The 17757-nt window shown below is 42.2% G+C and overlaps 1 protein-coding gene across 3 annotated transcripts in view; it reads left to right on the top strand.

Moving 5' to 3' along the window:
• The first annotated feature begins 1562 nt into the window (after positions 1-1562).
• Positions 1563-17757, top strand: part of ECI2 (enoyl-CoA delta isomerase 2) — a 31398-nt gene continuing 15203 nt past the window's right edge. The window contains exons 1-3 of one of the 3 annotated variants that reach the window (XM_014941021.1): positions 1625-1710; positions 15341-15396; positions 15900-16089. Coding sequence is in view for 1 of the 3 variants with exons in the window: in XM_014941020.1 (XP_014796506.1) it covers positions 1649-1710 (62 nt within the window). In the remaining 2 variants the exon portion in view is untranslated. Of the gene's footprint in view, positions 1807-15340; positions 15397-15899; positions 16090-17757 lie in introns of all 3 variants that reach the window. The other 2 variants (XM_014941020.1, XM_014941022.1) reach the window with 2 other exon arrangements.

Raw genomic sequence — 17757 nt, 5'->3', positions numbered from 1 at the left:
AAGGCCTCACTCCTGTATCTCAGAGCAAAATTTTGCCCATAGTTTGGTTTTATGCATTCAAAACACTGCGTCTAACAAGGTACATAATTAAAAGCCATGAATTTTGCTTGATTACAGCTAAGTAAGGACAATATATTTGCAACCACAAATATCATTTACTACAACGCTTTCCAGAATGTGCTTTCAAAGTTTTCTACAAATATGAGTTAATTTCACCTCACAGCCCTGGGTGGAAATTGCCACTGAGATGCTAAACCACAAATAAATACCTATTTTAAGTAGGTAAACTAGAGGTGCAAAGCAGTAAAGGTTGTGTCTCAAACGGAGAAATGCTAGGCTTTTGGAACTGTAATCATATTTAAAATTCAAGGTTTATCAAGTTCAAAGAACAGCTGTACCTGAAATTCAAGGCTATGTTAGAGAAAGTCAGGTACATGCAATTTGACCAGGGTCACACATCATCACCTTGGCAGTATGAGCTAAAAAAAGTGCTGTCCTAATTGCTAGTCCTGTTTATTAACATACTAGATTAATTCTCTACCAGTTAGGTACACTTTTGGAAAACTGTAATCAAACATTTAAGAAAGAAGAACCTCACAGTTCATTAATGGCTTGGAAACCTTTGCCCTTGAGGGATAACTCAAAGTCTTAACATGCATTTACTTTTGGAGAGGGGTTAAAAAAAAAAAGGGGGGAATAAAAACAAGAAACAAAAAAAAAGGCAAAGAAAAAATCCTAACCCAGGACTAAAAGGTGATTTCATTGGATGTGTTTTAAATGGAGACTGACAGAGCCCAGCACCTGAATCATAAAGATCTTCCCAGCACCTAACCAAACCCAAACATCTTTCACAGAGCAGGTATCATTGGCAAGGAAAAATTAAATATACCCTCGGAAATGAAGCTAGAAGTGCCAAAGCTTAGCAATAAATAACACTATTTTGTAACTAGATGGACCAAACACGTTTATTCCACCTTTGCAGGGTGCCAACCCTACCGGGGTACAGACACGGGGCTGCCCAGCAGCCCACCGGCTGATTCCTGGGGAAAAATGACGACGCAAACACTTTTAAGAGCTACCCAGCATGCAAAAATAGAAAGATAATCCAAGTAACGGCCCTAATTAATAACTAGATGTACGCTACAAGGCATTTTGTGGGGAGTGGGGGGCTCAGCCGAGTGCATGACTTCTGCCCACGGAGGAGTCCTGGTTTCCATGAGCCGTTCAGGGTCCGTCAGGCCGCTCTGGCCACTTTGGCCGCCCGCCGGGTTTGCACAACCGGCCGTCTCACTTCTGACCCCGGAGTGTGTTTTTTGGGGGGGCACGGCTCATGGAGCGTTGCCACACAGCCCTGCCTGCCCCCTCGTCGCCGCGGGAGGACGGATCCACCGCCCCGGTCCATCCCGCCCCCGCAGGCCCGCACCGCCGCCTCACGGCTCCCGCCGCAACCCGCCCCGGGCCCTCCGCTGCCCCTCGGCGGCTCCCGGCGAAGCCACCGCCCCCAGCCCGGCCTCCCCACGGCACTGGAGGCAAGGCCCACCCCCAGGGAAGGAGTGGGCGGCCGCCATCTCCTCAGCTGAGGGCGCGGAGGCTCCAGCAGGGCGGGGTTTGCCGTCTGCTCCTCCTCCCGCCCTCACTCTCCCTTGTCATGGCGGCCCCGGCCCTGACCTTAGTCTGGAGGTTGTGCTGGCGGCCGCTCTGCGATATAAGGTGAGCCCCCATCGTCCTCCTGCTCTCCTGGCGGCTCCGGTGCCGTCCTGTCTCGGGGAAGGGACTGCTCTGCGGAACCGCTGTCTCCCCGCCGCGGTGAGTGGCCGGCAGCGGGGCCGGGGCGGCCTTCCCCATCCCACTGCCCCGCTCCTCTGGCGGGGCTCCCCCTCAGGCGGCGGGGCCGAGGGTGTAAGCGGTGGGAGAGCCGGCCGCTGCCTCAGTCCTGGGCAGCCCCATCTCCCTCCTGCCGGGGCCCGCTGTGGAGACCGGGTGCCCTCCTGGCTGTCTCCGCTCTCTCTGCCTGGCCCCGACACCTGCGGGGTTCATGGGCAGGACGGGACCTTGCTTTCATCTAAAGACGAAGGAGAGGGCTTTCTTCGTAGGAGAGGGGCCCTCCCAGCCATACTGCCTGCTTTCGGGGTGACTGAGCGTGCTGAGGGAGTGGGAGACCTGCGTTCGATGCCCTCCTCAAACAGGGCCTGCGCCCTCCTGTTTCTGTCTCCTGGGGCAAAGGTTTAGCCACCGAAGGAATGGTTGGTTAGGCTGGGGGTAAGGCGTCTGAAACCCTACTGAAATACAGAGAAGAAAGTGTGATTCTATTTTTTTCCTGTTTGTTCTGCTCCTCCTCCTCTCTCTCCCCCCCCTCATCAGTCCAGCAAAAACAACCTTAAGTTTTGTGTTCAACTAATTAAGGCTTCTTCCTAAGGCTACTCTGGCTTTCTAAATAGCGATCGGTATAGTATCTCCTGCGGTGTGCCTTTATTACCTACTGCTTTTAAGCCTTTTCTAAGTAAAAGTGCCACATGCTGTAGTGTGTGCTGTGGCAGCCGCGCACCTTCAGCACTAGCTGGGCTGGGGGAAGCAGAAAGGAATTGCAGGACTCGCGCTTTGTTTTTATTGGAAAGGGTTAAATTGGAAATTCCACTGTAAAATTGTGTATGAATAAGACTTGTGGTAGATGCCAATCTGTAGACTCTCTTCTTCCTATCAAAAATAGCCTAATAAATACACAGTTCAAGAAAAGTAAGCATTTGGTGTGTCAAGTATACTTGGTAAGCAAGTTCCTAAGTAGCATAGTGAAGCAGGCACTGTTATACCAGCTGATTAGACACCTGTGATACTCTGATTGTTAACAACATGCAAATTTGACTGTTATAATGCACGCTTTCATAAGTGAAATGCTTTTACTCGAGTATCTCCGTTAGCCATGAGTGTGTATTGACCAGAAAACTGTAGTCACTTATGCATTAAATTGTAGTATTTTTCTCACAAAGCTTTGTGAGAAATTATTTAAAGTATATACATGTACAGAGAACATGAATTGTGTGATCAGCCTGACTTCTGCCCTCATTTAAAAAAAAATAAATAACTCTTTAGGTAAGCTTTCTGTGGGTAAATAATTTAATATAGCTAAATTGTTACACTGAGAGGGAGGAAAAGCAATTATAAATTGGAAAACATGTAGAAGACTGGCCTGCTGGACATTGTTGGACTAGTGGAGTCAGAAGTATTTGAAACGGCAAGGTTCTGTATGTGAAATAAGGTCATAAATCAATATTAATAATAGGATAATGTTTTCAGTATATAATCAGTATAATACAGGAAAATGGTGCCATTTTTTTTCCAGTGGTTCAACACTAGAGAGGTGGACTTTATTTTCTCTATCAGCAGTGTACAAGCAGAATTGTATCAAAGACACTGGCAGCCTTGCTGCACCAATGAATTCAGGGAGTTTTTTTTGCAGTCTAAACTTGGAAAAAGGAGGCATGTCCTTGGAGCACTGCAGGAGGAAGACTCATACAAATATAAGGACAATATGCAACAATTCCTCTTACTTTGCTTTGATTTTTTTTCTTCCCCCCCCCAAGCAAGATGTTTCTAATCCTTTCAGACATGGAGCTGTGAGTTCCACCGGCTCTTCTCCCATATGTCTGCTTCTTGTCCTGCCCTGTTGCAATACATAATTTCTCCAAGTTTTAATTTGCCTGAGGAGGGGGAAGCTGATACAAGTGCACATTCAGAAGAGTCTTACTGGGACTGTAGCCATTCAACAGTCTTAGCATTCAGCTGTTTGAGATAAGAGCCACCACAGCTCTGCTGCTATGAGGCAGGCTCTATCTGCGTTCATGGCAGGTCAGACCACTGGGAGTAGGACACTTGCTGCTGGGAAACCTGCATCCATGCTATTCTTGTTTTGAGGGTTTTCTTCAGGCTGGTTGTAGTATGATCACAGCACCAAAGGCCTCTCAGTGGCTGGAGGACACGTCCCAGTTTGATGTAATCTGGAAGGGATCTCACTTTTATGTGCCAAGACAGCTCTGCAGCACAAAGTGGGAGAACGGAGTTCGCATCATCGTAGAGCGTTGGTCCAAGAGCATTCTCCCAGTCCAAGCTAAGACAGTAACATAGTCACACCCTAACATCCTGGTTGGTACAGTTATCTCAGCAACTTTAAAGGTCAGATCTTACCAAAGACCGATCTTTCCATGAGCTACTCATATTTCTCAGAATCTTTTTCAGAGGAGTACTATTAAATGCTGGTCTTTAAATAAAGTGGATTGAAAAATGGTTAACTTTCTCTTAAGCTGTTGGCGTGTCCTTGCTTATGTGGCCTTGTTGGTCTTTGCCCGTGCCTGGAAGACTTCCTGCTTGCAGTAAGTCTGTCTTTACTACAGTATCTACTCTTCAGCTTGGGAGGCAGCAGCCTTAAGGGCTCAAGTTCACTGACTCTTGAGCCGTGTCCCAAACCTCATCTTGGCTTCCCTGCATCATCTTCTGACAAGACATCTGCATGTTTACGGCCCACCCACATGGCAGGAGTGTCATGGTTTGGGCTGTTGCTGTTCAGTCCCAGCGCAATGCGTAACAGCCTTTGTTCAGTCTCCACAGCCTTTTTATGTTTCTATCTGGGAATTAATTGAACCTGCTCCCTGCATTGCTGGCCCTTTACTTGGTAGTGCAGTTGCATTCTTTGGTCATTATATCAAGGGCCCTTTGATACATTTATGGCAAAGCAGGACATTATAACCCGTGCATCTCCTTTTCCTGTCTCTGCAGCTCTTAGGTCTCTTTTCTGCCTTCCCTCCCACTAAGCCAGTCAGATGGAAGGTCTTGGGAAAGGGCCCAGTGCGTTTGTCTTTGCCCTGGAACTGTGAGCTTTAGGAGGAAACTCCTCTGTTGAGGGTGGAGGAAGAACTGATCTTTTGCAGCTGAGAGATTATTTCTGGCTTCAAATGGCTGTTGTGGGGCCTCCCTCAATGAGAAGAGGCTTGGTATTCCAGTTCATTCCCTGGAAATGCTTCTTTATTGCTGTTAATGGTCTATCAACTGCATCATGGGTTTTTGTTTGCTGGTTTTTGATATGCGAGGAGGATGGAAACACAGTCTTCCACTGCCACGCAATAAAGTTTTCTTCATTTGAGGATAACTGCAGTCAGCACACCCAGAGTGCATGTAAGCTTGAAAAACCTCTTTGAGGCTACTGTCATTCTGGAGATGACCAGTAAGTTTAGTAGTATCCCTTCTCCCCTATTTCTTTCTTTCAGGTCTGGCCACAAGGAACTAATTGGCCTCAGAGGAAGTCTGCTTTGTACCCCTGGAGTGGAAAATGTCTAGTCCTTTCTGTCAATCCTATTCAGATACCTGTGGTTTGATACAGACATAGAGATTTTAGTAGCTTTGTTCTGATGTTCTCAAGCTGGCTGAGCAACGAGGACACTGTTGCCTCTTCACTTCTCACCCACTTTCCCGCTGCCAGGCACTATTTCTGTATTGCAGCAGCTGCTTTCCTTCTCTCTCCTGCCATCTGCTCTCACCCCCAGTCCAATCCCCTTTTACAAGGAGGAGGACTGGGTTTTTGTAGCGTTGCTCTGAAGTAATAAATCAGGCTATATTCTTAAAAACCCTGTGTGCTAAACTCTTCTGTGGGTCTGTACCAAAATGTGCTGGCACTGGCAGAAGTTGCTTTTATGCCTGAAACTTTTTGCCCAGATGTTAGGTCTTGCCTGAGTTGGATATGGTTTCCCTCCTGATCTGTGGCAGAGGCAGCTGGTGTCCTGCAGCCTCCTGAACATCTGCCCACCAACTTCCCCACCCGCTAGCACTTGGGTGGGAATGCATCCTGGCGTGTTTGTGTAGGGCATGTGTCTGTGGACAGTGCTGTGTTCTATCCACAGCACAAAACACATACCCTGAGCCTACTCCAGAGATGCCCCGTGGAGTATGCTTTTTACTCCCTGTTCCTGTTTTACAAGGGTTCTTGGTTTTGGTGTCCAAGCCTAAGCCATACCTCTCGGTGCTGTCTCAGGCTGAACTAGCTTGCCTTGCTCAGCTGTTTGCTATTCCCTATCAGCCAGCCAACGTTTTTTGTTCTGTGACAGATTTCTGTTAATCAGCTCTCCTTGGCCTTACACTGGATTCTGTAGGTCTCGAGTAGGTCTTCTGCTCCTCCAGCTCGAGATAACAGTGCTTATCTTTTCAAACTTCCCTTCGGTGGGTCAGGCCTCTAGTTCCAGTTGGTGCTTGTGAACCAAGTTGTCTTGCCCAGCCTTTGACTAACCGTGGACCACAGATCCTTGCCTGACCACCAGAAGAGCAAGCAGAGCACATAACTGCCTTGATTTTAACCCCCCCCCAAGCTTAGTCTTTTCTATTTTGGAGATCAATAAAAAGATCATCATATTTCCCTTACGTTTTAAGTAGTGATAGTTTTCTCTTTATCTATATTTAATAAATAAATAAATAAAAGTCACCTTTCCTTTCTTGAAACCTTGCCCAGTTTAACTTTTGTGGTAACTTTTTGCAAAATACTGGTAAAATCAGCTTCCCCAAATATCATGACTCTAAGGCACTTTTCAGAGTCTTTCAGAAAGGGTCTTCATACCACTGATGAATGTTGAAATTTCTCTTTTCCTCTAAGGGGTGGGATTCTGAAACAAAGCCATTAGAGTAAATGCATCCAGTGTCTTTTGAATACTGAACCTAAGTAGACGATGGAAAATGAACAGTTAGATCTCTTAATGGGAGGCTCTTTCTGCAAACACTAACGTTAATTGCATGAGTTATTACATCTTGTTTTCGCATGCTGGTTTACCAGTATGACTTAAAGGACAAAAGGTATTGGTGAAATGATTGAACAGTTGTCTGAAAAAAAAAAATCTTAATAAACTTAAGTCGTTATTTAGGCACCCTCTTAAACTGTTTTGAACAGAAATACACACAGCAGTTAAAATCAACAAAACGAAATCCGGAGCAGCAAGCTCACTAACTGTGTGTAATTGAGCCGGATTTGACAGTTCACAGTTAATATCAAGCCGAGGTGTCTGGAAGTCTTGAGGATGGATTGGCTTGAAACACAGCTTTCTGTTGTAGTTAATTTGCTTTGTAGCAGCTGTTCATTGAAGTCAGCGTGACCTTGTCAGCTTTGTCTGCTTAAGTCAGTCATCACTGGGTGGTTTTGTAGCAGCTTTGCTGCGGAGTTCAAAAGAATCTGATAATGTGAATGCAAATAAGCTGGTGGTTAACTACACTTTTTGTCTTTGAGTTTTGCTAGGCTTGAACAGCTATTCTTTCCAAAGTGGGCTCTCAAGTAGCTCCCACTTGTCATGAGGAACCACCGGTGGTTTTTTCTGCCTTCGCTTTTTAAGATTTCTCTCTCCATCAGAAGTTAATTATGAATGTCTTGTGGAGAATGTGGATATATTTTCAAACGTTAGGGTTTTTTTTAAAATTTAATACAGTGCTAGAAATTAATTTTGAGCTTTTGCTAGGGTAAAAGATACTGTCTTTGAATAATACCATTCTAAGAAGCTACTTATTTCTTTCTTTCCTTGTACTACTCCCCCTGTGCGAATTATGTTCTGACTGCAACTATGATATAGTGAAGAGAGGGAGCAAGCTATACTTCATTCTTGCATAGCAGTCCTCAGTAGGATGAAAATTGGTCTATTTGGCAATTTTTTTTTGAACATTGAATGTTATGAAGAAACGAAAAACACTTGAATGTCAGGAATTCAGAATTCATATTGTAAAACACAATATTCTACCTGGGCTTGATATGCAGACTCAATTCACTGTAATGAACCTTGTTTACAAGTAACCTTCATTTATAGTAATGCCAAAGTAGACCCCAGAGGTTTCACTGGTCGTTATCTTTGTTAGAGTGAACACATACAGAAGATTGAACCAATTATGTCAATGTCTTATTTTTTCCACTTTATTGTCATATTCAGCATAAGAATATTTGTGATTATTCTCCCTATTTCCTGACTGTTCTATTTTAAAAGAATAATTTAAATGTTGATCAGTATGAAATAATCCGCCTAAAACTACTATATGTAGGTATTCAGTTCAGGTTGCATATTTCTTCATTATTCTGAGGGTGTAAATGATTGAGCCTTTCTATTGTGATGAGCCCGCTGATTACAGCGACCATTTTTCAGGTACCCTTGAAGTTCATTATAATAAAATTTAGACTGTAATCAGTAAACTCCAGCAAAAACTGTGTGCTAAGATTTTAAAGGTCTTGTTAAACCGTTCTTTATTTCACAGAGAAACCGAAACCATTGCCAAGCAATTCAGTACTAGATGCTCCACCAGAAAAGAGGAAGCAAAAGCCCTCTTGGCATGGGTTCTGGAAGGCTTCTCTCTTCCATAGAGCTCAGGGTTTAAATCACTGAATAAGTGGTGCTATTTGTTTGGCTTTGGAGAGGTCTGGCAGTGATTAACACGTAGCAACTTGATAATTTGCCAACATCCTGGGTTTTTTAATTATTCCGGCAGTAGTATTTTGTCACTGAAAGCAATTATATTAAAGAAAAAAAAATGGCTCTTACAGTTGTCAGAATAGTATTTTATCAACTAATGCTTTTAATATGAGCAGTGTTAAGTAATGCAGATTAGCCAGCCGTGGAAAGGAGACCATAAGTATTATCAATGAGCTAATAAATTCATTATTTTGTTCATAATCTACTGACTTTTCATGTTGACCTAGATACCTACAGAAAGGATAACAGCGCTACATAGCAGTAAATTCAGTAGGTAGACAGATTTCATTTGTGCTGAAATCCAGAGAGAACATGTGTAATGTTTTGTTAGGTTGTTGTTTTGCTATGTGTATGAAAGCTACCTTTTTTCTGGTAACGTGGAGTGCTCTGAGTGGAAACTTCTGTGATCCAGCCAGTGAATGAACGCTATTTTAATCAAAGATTAAATGGAAATTATCACTGTGTTAGTTTACAAACACATAAACACAACTTTGCCCTCAGTGCTATCTAACCACATAGTTCATAGTAGCTTTTTGATCGTGGTAGTGCAAAGCCATATTTAAAACCAATATAATTTTAAAAACCCACCCTTGAAACCAAAAAGTTCCTCTTGTCTGAATCGGGTGGAGTCCTTTTAACCTGCTCACAGAAATGTTGTCTTTTATTGGCCCCTGACTCCCAGGAGGGAAAGGCAGTGTGGTTTTTTTCTTCTCTCTTCTTTCCTTTACCCCTGCCTGTTGTTTTTTTGTTGTTGTTTTTTCCCCCCGGTAAACTTACTGCTCTGCCAAAAATAAGGTTAGGTTGGAGAAGGAAGCCACACAAAAGTTGTTTCTTGTAGGTCATGATGTAATTCTTTGTATTTCACATATTTTGCCTGTAGCTAGGGCAGCTTGCAGATGAACCTCTTTCGTTGTGGTAGAGAGTGCATGCACCTGTCCTTCATCCCAGCCTGGTCTGTGATTGTCTGAGCAATGGCAAAGGGGGGAACTTTGCTTTTAGCAAGTAGTATGATTTCAAGTTCAGAGTGCACTTGGCTCTGTGAAAGTTCTTTACTAATTTAGGCACTCAGTAGTTTTGGGGCTCTGTCTTCTTTATGCCCTCCCTTTGGATATTTATATACATTAATAAGATTCTTCTGAGCCTGTTCTTCTCTAGGCTGAACAGTCCCAGCTCTCCAAGCCTCTCTTTGAATGTGAGATGCTCCAGTCCTTGAATTATCTTCGTGGCCATTCACTGGACTCTTTCCAGTATGTCTGTGTCTCTCTTGTACTGGCGAGCTCTGGACTGGACACAGTAATCCAGGTGTGAACTCACCGGTGCTGAATAGAGGGGATTCCATTTTCAATTGGGGAAAAAAAAAAAAAAAAGATTTATTAAGGAATAGATTAATTGTGTTGTATGGATTCTCTGCTGATTCCCATCAAAAAAAATTGGCTATGGTTTTGGTAATAAGGTGCTCTGGTAATCTTTATTCTGAAAATATGGTATAAGATGTGTATAACTTGTAGGATGCACAATAATTCTTGAATAATTTGGTCCTTAGAAGCCAACCATTAAAAGAGAGTAAATATTTTATTTGAAATGTGCTATAATTTTATGCCATGATAAAGGTGCTTGTAAAGTGTGTACTGCTTCAAACACACAAATATAGCAAGGCTGTTCCTGAAACAAAAGAATCTTTCTGGTTGGTTTTGTGTTGTCTTTCTTAATTGCCAGTAAGATGCCAGGTGAAACACACATTCTGGGGAAGAACTTCCAAGTTATTTGGATTGTCAGCCACTTTCTGAGACCAATAGTTCTTCATAATCTCTGCAATGACAGTAGAAGCCAATATGGCTCTGTACAGGTTGCATCCCCACTAATAACTGCCACGATTAAACCTGAGTCCCTGAACCTCTGTCTTGGGAGCTGCTGCTGTAGGTGCAGCCTTCTAAGGGCAAAGATTTAAGCTTTTTATAGTGTTTTAGTAAGACATGAATTGAAGACCTGTGGAATATGTGTAGTATCCATTTCTAAAAGTGACAGACTTTCTTAGTGCTTTATTTCATACGCAAGTATTAGTAGTGTGTCATATATATGAGCTTGTCTGTTTCTCTGATAAAACTAAGAGCAAGACATATTACAGATGGTATCTAAAGAGGAAGTTATCAGTTGGACATTAATAAAACTTTTCAGTAACATTCATAGAGCAGCTGTAAATTCTCCTGTGACAAAAATGTACTTGCAAGTGTTGCATATATGCAAGGACTTTAGCTCTAAACCCAAGTGAACATCAGATTTTTAGAGTAAATTGGCCTGGGTGTTTACAGGACATCTGTAAATTTGGTTGTGAGTCCTGGAAATAGTGCCAAAACCAAGAGCAGCGTGCTACTTAGATTAGAATTAAACAAATTAGGTCTAAACAATCTGAAAAAAATCTGGATTTTGACAGAATAAGCCATTGACAGATACTGCTTCTGTATTGTCATATAGCTTGTTCCGTGTTCTTTGTGTCCATGCCCATTGTATCTGGGTGTCATGGATTCAGGAGAGAAGGTCAGTTTCAGACATACTATTTGTCTTCTTTCACTGGTTCAGCTGAACTAGCCAGAGTGTCAGTGGGTTTTTTAATGTGGATGGGAGCACAGCAACTGGTTATGTCCTTGTAAGAAACCTACCTACCTTGGCCAAAAGCCGTTAACATCAAAGTGTACTTTCTTGCTCTCCATCCAGTCAGCAGGATTTGTCCTCAGAAGCTAAATAAAAATGGCTTTTTCCGTTCTCCATTAGCAGCAAAATTATTTTGAGTATTTATTCATAACTGTTTTGTTAAAGTCACCTTGGATAAGGTTGCATGAAGAACCTGTTTGAGTTTCTTGCTTTCCAAATAGTACAATAAATTTTTAGTGCTTCTCAACAAATGTCACATTTATGAGTATCAGAGCTCTGTTTTTCTGCTAACATTCATGTTTATGACTTTTGAATGTGTTTCAGAGGATATCTGTCTGTAAATCTTCCTGCTTGCAGAGATGTCTTACATGGACTGAGGATGTACAGGAAATTCTCTCATGCTTTAGTCATTCACCATTTCCAGTCAACTTAAGTCTGGAAAGAGAGAGCTCTTGCAGAGATTTGAGGAGACGATCCCATTTTCCCTTCCAGCAGTTGTGATGAGAGAGTATCAACTGTGGCTGTATAGAGCAAAGAACAGACCACGTCAGATCTCAGTGAATGGTAATCTAGATCTTTGATTTTTAGCTATTCTTTAATATTTAAAAAAAAAAACAACCCACCCAACAAACCTATGAAGCACAGCCGAGCCACTTAAACTAAACAACAGTGATTCAGCACTTCAATTTGCCAACAGACACATCATTATATTCTAGTTTTTATATGTCAAAACAGTGTAGGAGTGTAAAATAATAAAAGCTGATAAGGATTTGGACACCGAAGTTGTGCTTAGAACAACTACTGAAATGTTCTAATGTAAAGGAAGAAATAATTTGACTTTCATTCCTTTCTGATTATTAAAGCAGCAGTGAGTGAATTGATTCACGGAGTATTTGCATTGATCTTTTCTGCTACCTTGGTATATTGGAAATACCATAAGACTGGAAGCGCTTCTGTTATCTGATAGCAGTACGTTTTAGTTACTCCCCCTGAGTTACAGTAGAACGTGAATGGAAAGGTTTTTTTCTTACGTTTTTTAGGAAATTGAGTTATTACTACTTACTGAATCATCAACACTTTCATGTTATCACCACAATTAATAAACGTTGTATTTCCCCAAGTGAACCAAATGCATTGATTTATCAGCACCAAAGTTATTCACTAGAAGATTTTCTTAGGCTACTGCTTTTTTTGTCAAAGAGGCAATGTGCTTGTTACGATAGGTCTTTCAGGAGCTTAGTGAACAGAAGCATCGCTTTACCAAACAGACCTGTGTATTAGTTCTTGCTGCACAAAGAAATAAAGCCACTCTGGGCTGCTAAGCTGGTGTTAACCTACTGTTAACTTGCTGTGACCTACTAACTTGGATTACTACTAACCTACTGCCATGGTGCAGGGGATGGCAGTGCTGGGCTTAACAGAGCAAGCCTGTGAACTTAACGTGGGGAAAGTACAGGCTGCTTTGCATGCAGTAGTTACTGCAGGTTAGTTGACTTGTTGATTGTGAAGTGTAAAAGTTGCAGTCATGAAAAGTGTGAGGGTTTGGGTGTAACTTGAAAGAGCAGCTCAGTTACTTTGCTGTCTTTCCTCATTTTGTAGTTCCTAGATATTAGAAAATGTACAGTTCCTGAAAATTGAACATACAGAAGTTGTTAGAAGCAATCTCTGCTTCTCCATCTTCCGAATGAAGGCTGAATTTCATTGGCTCATGTTCTGAGTTGTTTTAGTTTTAACCAATGGCAGAGGATCTTGAAAGAGGTGGGTACAAATGAGCGAAGTGGAAGTTTTCACGTGGGGTGGTTGCAGAAACAGATGCCAGCCTTTTCAAGGTGACAGAAGTTGCAAAGGTAGATGTTCATGTGTCACATTTGGTTATTCCATATTTCCCGGTTTAAGAGAAGAAACTTGAAAGGACAGGACTAGAAATTAACAGCTGCAGTAATTTGACTTTATTAGTGTAAAAACTGTCAAGCTGAGGTTTCTTTAGTATGCGCTGTCACTGCTTACTGCATAATTCCTACTTGTAAGAAAGTCTCTCTGCACTACTTAGACAGATGCTGTTTTCCACCTAAAAGCCTGACAGGATATTGTAACAGACATCATATTCATTTGATAGGCACTCACAAGAAACAAAATAATTCTGCAGGGCAAGGAAAGAGTGTAGGATCAAATGATCTGAAGTTCTGCGGGAGAAGGCTGTAACAGGATGACATAAAGAAAGAGAAGGTTGCTTTGCTGCTACAGCCAGAAGAATCTCCACCCAGTATTTCTGTATTAATGATCTATGCACATCACTCCTTTTTTTCCTCCAGCAGCAAAGGAGGAATGATCACTCCAAACGTGCCGCAGGCTGCTCAGTTTGCTTTAGCACTGTCTGGTGCCCCTTCTTTTTCCAGCTCAGATCTAGGTGGCTTCTGTGGAGAGAATAGCTGGAGCAATTAGAGGTACGGCAGAAATTGGATGTTAGCCCTCTCCACCTTCAGCTATACGAATGAAGTTCTTACATTGCCGTGCAAGTGCTTGGGCTGTGTGAAAACTTATAAATCCTTAATTTACATTATTATGTAGGTAAATGTCTTTTTTGATTCAGTAGAATGTACTGGCATGATGAATGGTAACTGGGGCAACCTGCAGATTAAATTTTCTAATGTTTTTATATTGATAGCATAGACAGTAACTTCCCGTTGCTCAGCAAAATAAAGTGAAATACAACTTTAAATTTATTGCATACAGAAAATATGCAATTGAATATGGAAAACAGTAACAATATTTTCCTAGTTACTGAGAAACTTACAAAACAGTGGTACTGCTAATGCTTCTCGTTATCATTATTTGGTTATCAACCTTTCTTCTTCGCTTTTTTAATCTTCTTTTTAGAATTTCTGATATGAAGTCTTGTGGGGAAAAAAAAAGATAATTTGGTATCACAGGTTGAATTTCTTTTTTCCAAATGGCCCACTTATTTTCTTACGGTTACAGGTTAAACACTGGTTTCTATTCCCCTCACATGCCTCATTTCCTGATAGTTGCTGCAATTGCCAATGGTGGCAACCTTTCCCACCAGCTCTGTGCCTGCATCCCTTGATGTAGCTGAACTAATGATCAAAGGCTGCTATTCCTTCTCCAGATCCCTTTCTTTCTCCTTAGTCGAGAAAAATCAGCATAATTTTGAGGGAGGATCAAAATGGGAGAAACGCTGCTGAAAGAGGGGGACTGAAGCTTGAGACTGCTTGGAGCAGAAATACTCCATGGCCAGGCACCAGCAGGCCAGGGCTACCACCACCAGGGAGGACTTGTTGTTCCTCCACTGTGGATGCGTGTGTCCCAACAGCAGGAGGACGGGGAGCGAGGAGGTCCCATTTGGTTGCTCCGCTGCTCGACTTTGGAGCAGCCTTTCAGAGCAGTGGTTGCTGATGCCAGAGCAGACCTGGTGGAGTGTTTGGGATGAGTTTTGGACTCCTGAGCCTTGTAAAACAGTTGAGGCTCTGGCTGGCACCTCAGAAATGGTGATGAGATGGGCTGGGTAATGTGTGATGTCTCCTCTTTGACAGGACTCTAGAGGGGCACTGCACTGAATTAGAAGCTTGTTTTAGATTATAAACAAACACTTGGCACCTTGAGGTTGTGGGAATTGATTCTTTGTATCCTAACTAAAAAAAAAACCACACAGCAACACCACACAAACAACCCATATAACCCTTTCTACAGTAGCAAAAAACAAAACGGTATTTTGCTTAACTTTCTCTTCAGAGGGGAAGAACACGAGCAGAAGTATTGCCACTTCATGAAGGTGCAATAGCAGGCCTGTTGGGAATGGCAAGGGGCAGTTACTGTGCTGGTCATGGTTCTGCGTGAGGATTGTCTGGAAGGAGCAGCACAACAGATCACAGCACCTTGCGATAGTGATCGTGGCAAAGAAGAGATGTTGTACGCCTTATCTGCAGTATTACACATAACGTGCAAAAGATATCCATGTCTTCTATTAAACATACATTCCAGGATTCATCTGAATGACAGTTTAATGTACTGCTTATTTCTGCCTGATAACACTTCCTGTTCTTTTTTCTTCCTTGTCTGTCTAAAGCTAGTTACAGCGATGCAAAATGAGCATTTTCCAGCTCTGTCGGGAGTTTTAAACCCACGTGTTTCTAGCACCACCCGCTGCTTTTAATCCTAATAGGATTTTTAACTGCTTTTGTCTGTGCTTTGTTTCCCAGGATCTACTAACGTTTAAAAGAAAACCTTTATTAAATAAATGGAAGATGGACTTCAGGTATATCTGTCCCTTTCTTTTGCTGAATATATCTGGTGTTTCCTGTGCAAAGAGATCTTTTGGCTTCTGTTTAGTCTTAATGAGGAAGCCACTAAGTTGCTTTAAAAGTTAGAAAGTGAGTAGTCAGCATTTTACAAAAATGTGGCGTTTTTAACTCTATAATAAAGTCCTTATGCAAGTGACAGAACTACACTGTAATGAGAGGCCCTGTCTTTAACAGGCTTTGCAGTCTTTGATAATAATTTAAACAGCGAGAAACTACTTTCAGTGTAAATTGACTTTTAAAATCTTAATTAAGAGCCTTATGTTTAAGTGTTTATCAGGATAAGAGACATTTATGTGTGCAGGTAGATGAATAGAACGAATGGCTGGCTTGCAAGATACCCTGAATGACTGAATGGCAACAGAGAGATGTGTGAGGTGAGGGAATAAATGTGAAATGATTGTCAGCCTGGATGTTTCAGGTTCAGGCAGTGATGCCCAGGATTTATTTCTTTTTTCAGAGTGTACAACTTGCGAAGTACCAAGTGAATGACCTTGCAGAAGTCTGCAGGCACTTGTAGTGGACTCTGGCTGCTCTGCCAAGTTGTGACTCCTCTCCCTTCTGTCCCTCTGGTGGGAACTGGCTTTTTACTCAGCTGGGGGAGGTTGCTGGGCCCTCACAACTCTTCCATGGGTGTCGGTACAACAAAGGTAATTTGTGGCAGTGGCAGCTAATTGCACACAAGGTGCTGGGCAATAAAGAGGAAGCTTCTGAAGGAAATCATTTGGCTTCGTTGCGCCAAGAAGATGAGAAGGGGGAACACAGAATGGGTTTTGTTTGCCTTTCCTAGGGTTCTTTTTCTGCTTAGATTGAAACAAGTGCAGGTTTGACACCAGTAGTTTGTAGGTCAAGGTCCAGGCTTTCTTCCTGCCTCACATGGTTTTGGAAAAGTCATGGGTGGCTTCAGCGAGGCTGCCAAAATGGCGCATGGATTTGCTCAGGGAGGGAGGAAGAAGGATTCAGTGTTGACAGCAAGGGAGCAGCAGATGGAGGCTCCTTGGTCTCTGGGATTGTGGCATGGCATACCTGTGTGGTCCCAGAGATGGCAGTGCTGTTGTATGTGCTTACAGGTGATGAGTCATCTCCTCCTCACTCTTTGTGATCTAGTTGGGGTCAAGGAGCCCTGCTCTTCTATTTGTGCATCTCTCTGAGGATTAAGGTCCTGCCCAAGATGAATGAATGGTGAAATAACTTAATTTTTCCTTTGTGTTTTCCATCCTTTGTTATTTTAATAGAGACATAGTAGCAGTCAGCTTAACCTTAGCGTGTGGAGAACTGGTGATCATCACTAATGTATAGTAAATGTCCTCTGAGATCAGAAGGCAGAGAGAAAGGAGTGAATCATAGATATCCTGCAGAGAACTGAGCTACAAGCAGCAAGGAAGAACTAAAGAAAAGAGGGCCTTTTTTAATAAACTTTAGACTTTAATAAATGGCGAAGTTGCACAGTCTCCTGTTACAAAGCGGTAGGTAAGGAGGAAAAGAAAAATGAAAGTATTTGAGACTATTTGAAGTGGATAGATAATGTATTTTACCCATTTTTGTAGCTGAGAAGTAAAACTGGATACAGCCAAACAACAAAGGAAAGTAGCTCTGAGTCTGGACTTACTGAAAGATTGTTTTACCTTTCCCCAGCCAGATTTTTTTTTTTTTTTAATTCACCTAATTGTTTTCTCATCCTCTTCTTTCTAACTTCTCCGCTTTGCATCCTTAATAAGGAAGAGAACTTAAGACCTGCTAAATGCCAAAACACCTTAACCCTGAATATATGTGCATACATACCCTCAGGTGGGCTCTGATGCTGTTCCTCTCTCCCCAACTGCCCATCCTCAGCTCTTGTTAATTTGTGGTGACTATCAAATATAAATATATATTTATAAAAATAAATATAAAAGAGATTCTTAAAGCCTATTTGTAATACTGACCTTAGCCAAGCTGGAGTGAAGTCCAGATTGTTGAACATGTAAACCCCAGTCTCCCTTTTTAAACATTGAATCCACTTCCAGTATAGTTACTGTCTAGAGTGAAAAAAAAATTTGTACCGGATACATGGATCATCTTGGGAGCAGCAGCATTCAAGTAGTTCCAAAGATGAGTAGCGAAATTGGAGGAAAAAGTCCCAAACCCAACAGAAACCACTAGTCTTCTTCCTGCGCTCTCACTTTCTTCTTTCTGTAAATGTGACTTTAAAGACGTGTTTGGGGATAAGATCTGAAAGGGATCATCATTATCTGTGACTCCAGGATAGACTGATCAAAGAAACTCTGTATTAAAAAACTTATGTCTGTATCCATTTAGGTACATTTTTCCTGTCAAAG

The sequence above is a fragment of the Calidris pugnax genome, unplaced genomic scaffold (assembly GCF_001431845.1).
Source record: "Calidris pugnax isolate Ruff unplaced genomic scaffold, ASM143184v1 scaffold8, whole genome shotgun sequence".
Classification (NCBI taxonomy): Eukaryota; Metazoa; Chordata; class Aves; order Charadriiformes; family Scolopacidae; genus Calidris; species Calidris pugnax.
The sequence above is the reverse complement of the archived record's forward strand: the minus strand, read 5'-3'. Positions and strand labels throughout refer to the sequence as shown.